This window comes from Symphodus melops, assembly GCF_947650265.1.
Source record: "Symphodus melops genome assembly, chromosome: 18".
Lineage (NCBI taxonomy): Eukaryota > Metazoa > Chordata > Actinopteri > Labriformes > Labridae > Symphodus > Symphodus melops.
Genome location: NC_136708.1, coordinates 1,995,349 through 2,005,015, shown reverse-complemented (window position 1 = coordinate 2,005,015; position 9,667 = coordinate 1,995,349). Strand labels below are relative to the sequence as shown.

Below are 9,667 nucleotides of genomic sequence, written 5' to 3'. Positions count from 1 at the left end.
TATTTATTGTTTTCCTGTTTTTACTTTTTGCACTCGAAGCATCTTGTAACAAGTTGTTTTAGAAGTTCTTGATAAATGAAGACTGACTGACTGTGTTCCTGTGTGTTCGTCAGGAGTGGGTTCCCATCATCAGACATGACATGCTGTCTCAGAGGAAGATCAAAGCCCAGCCCCCCCTCTCGGACGCCTACCTGCATGGCATGCCGGCCAAGAGGAGGAAGGTGAGAGTACACACAGGAAGTGAGCCCTGACCAATGAGAGAACATCACACACTTTACTTTGTTTAGTTGGGAATGTTTCATGTTATAAATACACGTCAGTGTCAGCTGACAAATCAGAGCGCCCCCTGCAGGACCAAACTGTGTCAGGACATCATTTATGAGTCATCTCACTCAAACCTTTCAGCTCCACTTTGTGGCTCCAGGCGGCTGTGGATGGGTGTGAATGTGTCGGTGTGACCTGCGGTGTGAAAAGTGCTTTCAGGAGTCCGAAGACTAGAAAAGAAATATACGAGCTGCCGTCCGTTAACCGGTTAGATAAAGCTGTTCTCCCTGCTCACAGTGTTTGTGCTAAGCTAAGCTAAGCTAACCACGCGTACATGACGTGCTCCTTCATGCGTTTGTGTCCTCAGACGAGTCAGAGTGACGGCCCTCAGCTGTCTCTGTCGGACGCTGTGAGCCGAGCTGCTCGAGCCGCTGGGGCGCTTCCTGTCACCCCTCCACACAGCCTGCAGGGGGAGCTGGAGAGCCCTGAGCTGCAGGAGGAGTACACCCAACAGGTAAAGTGCTCTGACACTGAGCGGATGCAGAGGGAAGTCTGGCACCTTGACTCCCTCTCTCTCTCTCTCCCTCTCCCTCTCTCTCCCTCTCTTTCTCTCTCTCTCTCTCTCTTTCTCTCTCTCTCTCTCTCTCTCTCTCTCGCGCAGGTGAGGAGTGACATCAGTGAGCGAGTTAGAGATGATCCGGACTACAACTCCCAGAGGTTTCCAAACACACACAGAGCTTTCTCTGTGGAGGACTCGTAGTCCTCCACACACCTGATTCACAGACCTAATGTACCGAGGAATAAGTCCAGGTCCAGGATCTGAACTCTACACGTCCTCAAACATCCCATAATAATCCCAACCTGCACACTGTGGACCCCTCTGGATCTTCCCTCGGCTCCTGGACTCGGACTCTGTAATGATTGGGAGAAGTAATCTGCGGGTATAAAAAACAACAGCAGAGGAGAATCAATTGAATCTGAGGGTCTGATCCTCAGCCGGCCTGAAGAGGTCTGATCCTCCTCAGATCCAGAATCGTCAGAGGATCAGGTCCACAGTGAGGACTGAAGCAGACTGACTCACAATGCTGTGAGAATAAAATATGAAATAATGTGAGAATCGAGTCGTAGTGAAACCAGAACAAATGTAAATAAGTCTGATAACATGAAGAGAATCAACGTTAAGTCATTTTACTGTGACGGAAAATTGATGTTGCACTTAAAGAAGCTGCTGTTTTTAATCTGAGCTGTATCGTAACATTATCAATGTTTAATTTTTAATAATGTCATGAAGAAGACAAACGTGCTGATTGTACAGAGAGAAAAAAACAAAGGTCGTAGGAATAAAACTGTGAAAGCGTCTCCGTAGCTGATATCATATAATTGATATAATGATGTAATATAATGACTGTATAGTTAACATTACAGGGTTAAATTATTATGTGAAGATATTTGATGTTAAACTTTCTGAGTGTTGCTCCAGTTAGAATAAAGTTATTCTCTGAACATCAGAAAAGTGGAATTAATTTTTTTGTTTCTTAATTTAATTTCATATATAAATTATATATATATATATATATATATATATATATATATATATATATATATATATACATATATACATTGCATGTTTTAACTTTGTTGTAAATCCACTCTGATCCTGTATTTGATCATGTCTATAAACCCCTCTATTTCAGCCCTGCTCAGAACAGGCTGTTTCTGTATCTGTAGCTTTAAATATGTAAATGAGCTGTGTCTGACCACGCCCCCTCTCTGGAAGGGCTCGGGTGTACTCGGTGCTTTCTGGCTCCATGTCCTATTGTTTACGGTGAGAAGGCAGACTCAGAGGGCAGAACAAACACCTAGCTGTGGGAGTGTCACCCACCTGGGGGAGGGGCTACTGCCCTTTGTGATGTCATGAAGGGAAAATCTCCAAACAGCCTGTTTGAGCACACATTTACTGTAAAGTGGAGCAGGCAGAAGACGGAGAGGATGGACTTTTCTCATCATTGGGGGGTTTGTAGACAGATTAGAGACGCATGTTAGAGGAAGATGGAGAAGAGGAGTTTAAAGAATATGACCTTTAAAGTTTTGTTGGCGTTCGGAGACGAGAGGGATGTGGCATCAAATGATCACTGACTCAAACACTGAAGATAGTTAATTATTTATTTATTCACACAGGTGAGATATTGCAGCTCTATATGTGGAGATGAAGCCTGATTGGTACAGGATGATAACACACACACACACACACACACACTTAGCTCTGATGTGTGACCATAGACTGTTTACACAAACGGACGGCGGGCCTCAGCCTCCTCCTGTTGAACAGGATGAAGCCAGAATATCCCAGAGACGGGGGCGCTGACATATCGTGAATTTACAACCAGAGCATTTTGATGTAGTGGTTTGATTTAGGTCCCAATTGTGAATGTGGAAGAGGCGGGGTTTATATACTACAGCCAATCAGCAGGGGGGAGCCCAGAATCTGAAGGCTTCACTCCCAGGTGGCTGTTGCAGCGTCCATCTGAATATACAGTCTACAGGTGTGACAGGTACTGCATGCTTATTGCTCTGCTTGAAGGAGAACTACGCGTATGGAGGCGTCAGTATGTACAGCTTCTCATCCAGGATACGTTAAAGGTTCATGACAAACAGGAAGTCGCGTCAGGTCCAGGTGTGTAATCAGGTCTGAGGCGATGAACATCTGAGATACAGTTACACATCTGTACAGTGAGTGTGGATTAAATAACAAAGAGGTATCTGTTGCTGCTTCTCTGATGATTCTTAAATCTGTAGTTACAAAAAAAAAAAAAAAAAAAAGACTTTAATGTGTTAATTTTCTTCATTGTGTTTGCCTCATTATCTTCTGTTGTGAAATTTTAGTAAGTTCTTTTTTTCCATGTCGCCAAGTCGTTTGATGCAGGAAGGCTCAACCTGATCTGGACTCTAAGAATCAAACGTCTGAAGGGTTTTAACGTCCTTTAAAGGAGCAAAATGTAACTCTGCCCCCTAGTGTTTAAAATGTTTACTGCAGTCTGAACTCTAATCATTACAGAGCTGTCTGGCCCCGCCCCCTCCTCTCACACAGCTCTGCATGTGGTGGACACTGTAGCTTCAGTGTTTAGCCAGCTCTGCATGTGGTGGACACTGCAGCTTCAGTGTTTAGCCAGCTCTGCATGTGGTGGACACTGTAGCTTCAGTGTTTAGCCAGCTCTGCATGTGGTGGACACTGTAGCTTCAGTGTTTAGCCAGCTCTGCATGTGGTGGACACTGCAGCTTCAGTGTTTAGCCAGCTCTGCATGTGGTGGACACTGTAGCGTCAGTGTTTAGCCAGCTCTGCATGTGGTGGACACTGCAGCTTCAGTGTTTAGCCAGCTCTGCATGTGGTGGACACTGTAGCTTCAGTGTTTAGCCAGCTCTGCATGGGTCTGTAAAGCTTTCTGCGTTCTAACCTCTCTCCATGTTTCATCTCCAACATTGATCCTAGTTTGAGCAGCTTTCTGCTGCTGGAGCTTATTAGAAACATGCAGAGGCTTTTTAGCTCGGGTACAATCACTTCTATCTGAAGCAGTTCCACTGCCCGCTTCCATCGCTGCAACACCTGTTCACCTGATAACTGCTCTCATATCTGGCAAACCCAGGGGCGTCCAAAACAGATGAAACAGTAAGGTCATTTTATCATTTCATTGATTACAGATTGCTCCTTTAAAGACTCCTCGGCTGTGATTGATTTAACACATTTATTCTTTTTGATACAGAACAACGAGCAGCGGTGAGTGAACGTAAACAACTCGTCTCAGAGACATGATGATGGGTGTATTCGAGTGCAGTGATAACCGACTGGATCCTGTTGAACACTTAGACATGAGATCATCTCGGACCTGACGGGGTAATGGGTTTATTTCATTCTTGAAAGAGACATGTGATCGGACTGTTGATGTCATTAGCTTGTTTAACAGTTAGCTGCATGTACCAGGAACATCATGTGAGTCTGCAGCAGACGTTAGCATGAGAGAGTCTGAGGTTGAGGAGTCTGAACTGTTGAAGCCTCAGACACAAACATGTTTAACAGACATTTAAAGACGTCTTCGTCATCAGACTCTGTGCCCACTCTTCATCATATTTTTTGTCTTTAACCACCGATAGCATGAGCACGTTAGCACACACAGCTTCATGAGAGTGTCTTCCTGTCTCTGATGACTGAGTCACGACCTGACGCCTGTCCCGGGTCAGTCTCTGCTCTGTCTCACGGAGGACAGCAGGGGGGGCAGAAGGTTCAGAGCAGGACGGTGCTCCTGAATACCAAGAGCCACCAGAGCCCCCGCCAGGAGAGACCTGACCCTGGGCAAGACGGGGGGGCGAGCCGGCATCACCTGCAGAGAGAGAGAGAGAGGGACAGAGAGAGAGACAGAGACAGAGCGAGAGAGAGAGAGACAGAGCGAGAGAGCGAGAGCGAGAGCGAGAGAGAGAGAGAGAGAGAGAGAGAGAGAGAGAGAGCCACCGAAGGACAACATGGTGACTTGCACGCTCCGTGTGAGGAGAGGAGGCTGAGAGCTCCAGGTACATCCACAACATGACTACAGAAAACTGTGGGGGTCAAAGGTGAACATGAAGGTGTCATCTTCTTACCTTCTCCACTTTGTGACAGTGAATGAGTCCGTCCTGTCCGATGTAGAACGTGGAGAATGCGTCGATGGACCTGCACCAGATGACATACGGTGAGCTTCCATCATACATGTGATAAAAAGGATCAAACCCTTCAGAGCGTCACCTGTACAGATGAGACTTGTCTTTGCGGTAGAAGTTCAGCAGCACGCTGTAGACCGGGAGGCCTCTGACCGTCCAGCGGGCCTTGATGGTCCCGTCCTCCAGGTGCTTCGTGAGCTTCAGCACATCCAGCCGACCGTCGGCATAGTAACACAGACAGAGGAAACGCCACATGGACAGGGTCAGCTGGTACAACACCCGGCCTCTTTAAAAGAGACAGAGTGATGTCACACAGGGCGTGACACCTGGGGTTAAGGGGGTTCAGCTTTGAGCAGGACTCACCTGGTCTTGGTGTTGTAGAGGCCGTTGATGAATTCCAGGTCTTTGGAGTACATGCTGTAGTCGTGATTCTTCATGAAGAAATTGGGGAGCTGAAAAACATGAAACAGTGAAGCTCAGGGTCAGGAGGTCGTGGCTCCACATCACGAGTTAAAGCAGGGACACGCGAGTCAGCTCGCCCCCCCCCCCCCCATGTAACTTCAGCAGAAACAGTTCTTACCTCTATCCTGAGTCGTTCATACATCAGAGCCAGTTTCTCCTCCTCCTCCCTCTCTCGTGCACTGTTCCCCTGCCCCTCTGCTCTCTCTGCGTGGCTACACAGGTAGGTAGGGAGCAGCAGAGGCAGCTCCACAGGCTTATAAAGTCCACTATCCTGTGCAGACCCCAGGCTGCTGCCGGGTCCTGGCTCGGGTCCCGGCTCGGGTCGCGGCTCTGTAACCGTCTCTGAACCCGGGCAGTGAAAACAATAAAAGTGTGACCCGTACATGAACGGAGCGGGACACCTCTCTGCTTCAAACAGACTTCTGAAACATCCGTGTTCTCTCCTCACGACGTCAGCGCTGCTCCTCCTGAAGCTGTCCACGCTGATGTCGTCCTCTCTGCAGCCGTCCACGGTGGTCAGGGGGAAGGAGAACTCAGAGGACCTGCTGGCAGCTTTGCTGTGACGGGGCAGAGGGATCTCCAGCAGGGTGTGCGGGCCGTCACCCTGTCTGACCAGCACACACACACTGAAAGGCTCCTCCCAGTGCTCCTCCCAGTAACCCCCCCTCTGAGGCTGGCTGGCATGGTGGAACGGGTGGGACAGCAGGGGCTGCCTGTTGTTCTGGTACCTCAGGCTGTTGGGGGGCGTCAGGGCCCACGATGCACCACTCAGGGGGCGAGTCTGCCAGTCTGTCGGCTGTGAGGAAACCATACAGACACTATCAATGAACACTACAAAGTTAGCCTAGCTTAGCACAAGTCTTGGAAAAACATATGGTGGACTCTGGTTTAGTTTCATGAACTGGATCCTGATGATCCTGAGGTACAGAACTTTCCTGTGTGAGAGGAAGTTACCTGGCTCAGACTCCAGCTGTGTCCGTTGATGGGTTGCCTTCTGCTATTGCTGCGGACACAGCCCACCCAGAAGGCCACGCCCCCTCTGCTCACAGCCATTCACCACAGGGGCGGAGCTAACCCCAGTCACCAGCTGACCATCACCCGCAGCACACACAGGAGGACACGGGAGAGAGACACACAGTCTACTCAGGACGTACAACTCTGGACGACCCTCAGATGCAACCGTAAGATCTCGACACACCTGAAAGCACAAAGAGGAGGGGGCGGAGCTTCAGTCACAGCAGAGAACACAGTTAGAACAAGGACGCTGAGGGTTTACAGTCACTAAACACGTCTACTCTTTGTAACCTGAACAGGAAACACTGTGGAACTGTTTCATGCTCCTGACAGCAGAGTGGATGTTCAGGTGATCCTCCGTCAGTCTAAATACACACAGGACAGGTTTTCTTTGGGATTTGTTTTTTTTTTGCATAAAAACTCGACCGCTGATTCAAAGCAGCCTTTGCCTGAGCAGAAATGGGATCACTTCTTCCTCACATTAAGCCTCTGTGATCAGACAAGAAGGAAACATGTTGAAGTGCTGGCTTCTCAGTATGTCCTCCTTCTAACTTTAGATTCTGCTCCTGAATGCTCTGGATTTGATTGGACCAGAGAAGGTAGGCGGGGCTTTGAAGGCCGTTTTGGACGCCCCTGGGTTTGTCAGATATGAGAGCAGTTATCAGGTGAACAGGTGTTGCAGCGATGGAAGCGGGCAGTGGAACTGCTTCAGATAGAAGTGATTGTACCCGAGCTAAAAAGCCTCTGCATGTTTCTAATAAGCTCCAGCAGCAGAAAGCTGCTCAAACTAGGATCAATGTTGGAGATGAAACATGGAGAGAGGTTAGAACGCAGGAAGCTTTACAGACCCATGCAGAGCTGGCTAAACACTGAAGCTACAGTGTCCACCAACATGCAGAGCTGGCTAAACACTGAAGCTACAGTGTCCACCACATGCAGAGCTGGCTAAACACTGAAGCTACAGTGTCCACCACATGCAGAGCTGGCTAAACACTGAAGCTACAGTGTCCACCAACATGCAGAGCTGGCTAAACACTGAAGCTACAGTGTCCACCACATGCAGAGCTGGCTAAACACTGAAGCTACAGTGTCCACCACATGCTGACCTGTGGGAGGACTGCAGTACCCAACAAGGATTCTTCAGAACACAAAGCCAAAGACACCAACCTGTGATTCGATCTGTAGTTCATGTGAAATAACGGTGTGTAGCTCTAAATGGAGACAATTAAACATAGTACTGGTATCACACTGTCAGAGCCTTAATGTTGTGTCTTCTTCCAGTCATACTAAGTCGGCCTGCAGCTGGACATTGATAGATTTCTCTTGGAGGGTTTCCTTCCAGCAGCACATGACCTGCAGCCGACCACACGTTTATAATCAGAGTCCATGCAAACAGCTGACTCTGAATTAACAGACTGAATACTCACAGTCAGAGCTATATAACTGTGATACACACACACACCTTTACAGAGTCATACAACACAAGTAAATAACTTCAGCTTGATAGCACACCTTTAAAGATGTCGGAGGATAATGACATGGACATAGAATGACATTTTAACCCTTGTAGTGAACGTTCATCTATAAATGATCCAATCTCAGATTTTAAATCATATTTTTCACCAAAAGCTGGTTGTCAAGATTCGCTTGTCACACGGCTGTAACGCCTGAATGTCTGAGTCATCAGTAAAGTGTGTAAGAGAAGAATGAGTCAGGTAAACTACTGCACAATGTGTCCATGGCTATAAAACCCTGGCAATGTTTCGATTCCCGCACACAGTCTACATGGCAGTAGGCATGTAAAGATTAATCATGACAATCGATTCAGAGGTGTCGAGGTTCACATCGGTACTCTCAATAATAAATCAGAATAATGTGGTGAACGTCAGCGGCTGCAGAGGACGCACAAATATCGCAAGAAGTCGACGACCTACACAAATAGCAAAACCAAAAGAGAAAGTCAAAACCACACTGACAAGCATGTAAGCAGCCGCCTACAGGAATCTCTTTCAATCACAGTTTGTCTAAAGTCTCATTTGTGAAATAATTAAGACAGAATCGTGAGTTCAGTGAATCGTGACATCCCAAGTTGGCAAACATATTTGTGTAATTAAAAATGGTTGCAGGAGTTTGCCTGCAACTTTTTAATGGTCATTAAAAAGCTGAAATAATCCAATGCATGGGGGCCTGGGACTTTTACTGTTGTTGCCATGGTAACAAAGAAAATACAGATATCTTCTTGAAGCAGTTAATCTACATAACAATAATAATATCATAATGTACATTTATATTTGTTATATATAATTAACTGTTTTAATGCCAAACAGTTATGAATGATAACTGACAATAATATTATTATATAACAATAGTTTAATGTGTTTTAATGTAATTTCACTAACGGACTAAGATTAACGTCTTTATTTATCTAAATATCTTGAACATTTTGAAAAATAATGTATTATATAAGATCAATTCAAAGCAACAACACTCTAAGCAGACCGATATTTGATTAATTGACAAATAATTAGCGACACTGACCTCATTTCAACACAAAAAACTGAAGATATCTTCCTTTAAACGTTGACATTTCCTTACATGCTAGGTAAGCTAGCGCTGTCTGCCATCTGTTTTCAATGATAATGACAGCTAGCATGCTAGGCTAACCGAGTGGAAGCTACAAACGTTACCTTCAAATGAAGAAACGTTGAGTCACTGTGGCTGCAGGTGTGCTCCGTTCACAGGTGACCAGATAGTTAGCACGGTAACTACGAGCACTTAGCTTAACTTACACTAATGTCATTCCGGTCTAGTGTGTGTCCTTGCCGGGCTCTACACGCCTCACGCGCAGACCGTGCTAATGCTGCCTTCACGGACGGTGGGAATATTTGGTATTAACTCTGTAAACCACAGAGGGAGCGAAAACATTTCGAGAAACCTGTGAATATTTATAATCAGAAAAAAAGACATCACCTTACTGTACGTTACCGTGGAGAGGACAAAATGAGCACTTCTCATTGGCCAAAAACAGCTGAGTAAACCCTGATCACATGGCTTTTTCTAGACTCTTCTCTGATTGAATAAAGCTTTATTTAACATCTCATGTTTATGTCTGCCTTATTGACTAATTGTTTAGTTGAGTGTGTGTTGTTTCCTGTTGTTGTGAGGTATGGGTGGACTAAAGAGAGCTTAATGGTGTTCTGAGAGGATTTTAGAAAGTTGATTTAGCTTTATTAGAAATTTA

General features: G+C 46.2%; 2 protein-coding genes across 5 annotated transcripts in view; one reads left to right on the top strand and one right to left on the bottom strand.

The window, feature by feature from the left end:
• The window catches only part of bag6l (BCL2 associated athanogene 6, like), a 12,381-nt gene extending 10,604 nt beyond the window's left edge, over positions 1–1,777 (top strand). Inside the window, exons 23-25 of the mRNA XM_079367785.1 lie at positions 114–221; positions 632–778; positions 926–1,777. Of these exons, the coding sequence (XP_079223911.1) occupies positions 114–221; positions 632–778; positions 926–1,024 (354 nt within the window). The 3' untranslated portion in view covers positions 1,025–1,777. The remainder of the gene's footprint in view (positions 1–113; positions 222–631; positions 779–925) is intronic.
• Positions 1,778–2,413: 636 nt separating this feature from the next.
• On the bottom strand, positions 2,414–9,496 carry cUnh6orf136 (chromosome Un C6orf136 homolog). Of its 4 annotated transcripts, none has more exons than XM_079367335.1 (7): positions 9,397–9,496; positions 6,367–6,610; positions 5,531–6,208; positions 5,314–5,402; positions 5,036–5,236; positions 4,894–4,963; positions 2,414–4,637 (listed from the first exon to the last, which is right to left on the bottom strand). In XM_079367335.1, the coding sequence occupies exons 2-7, from the start codon at positions 6,463–6,465 to the stop codon at positions 4,494–4,496; spliced, it is 1,281 nt and encodes a 426-aa protein (XP_079223461.1). In that variant the 5' UTR covers positions 6,466–6,610; positions 9,397–9,496; the 3' UTR covers positions 2,414–4,493. The 4 variants fall into 4 exon arrangements, with proteins under 4 accessions (XP_079223461.1, XP_079223459.1, XP_079223460.1 ...); XM_079367333.1 differs by lacking the exon at positions 9,397–9,496 and adding an exon at positions 9,114–9,362; XM_079367334.1 differs by lacking the exon at positions 9,397–9,496 and adding an exon at positions 9,216–9,362.
• Between the last annotated feature and the right edge of the window lie 171 nt (positions 9,497–9,667).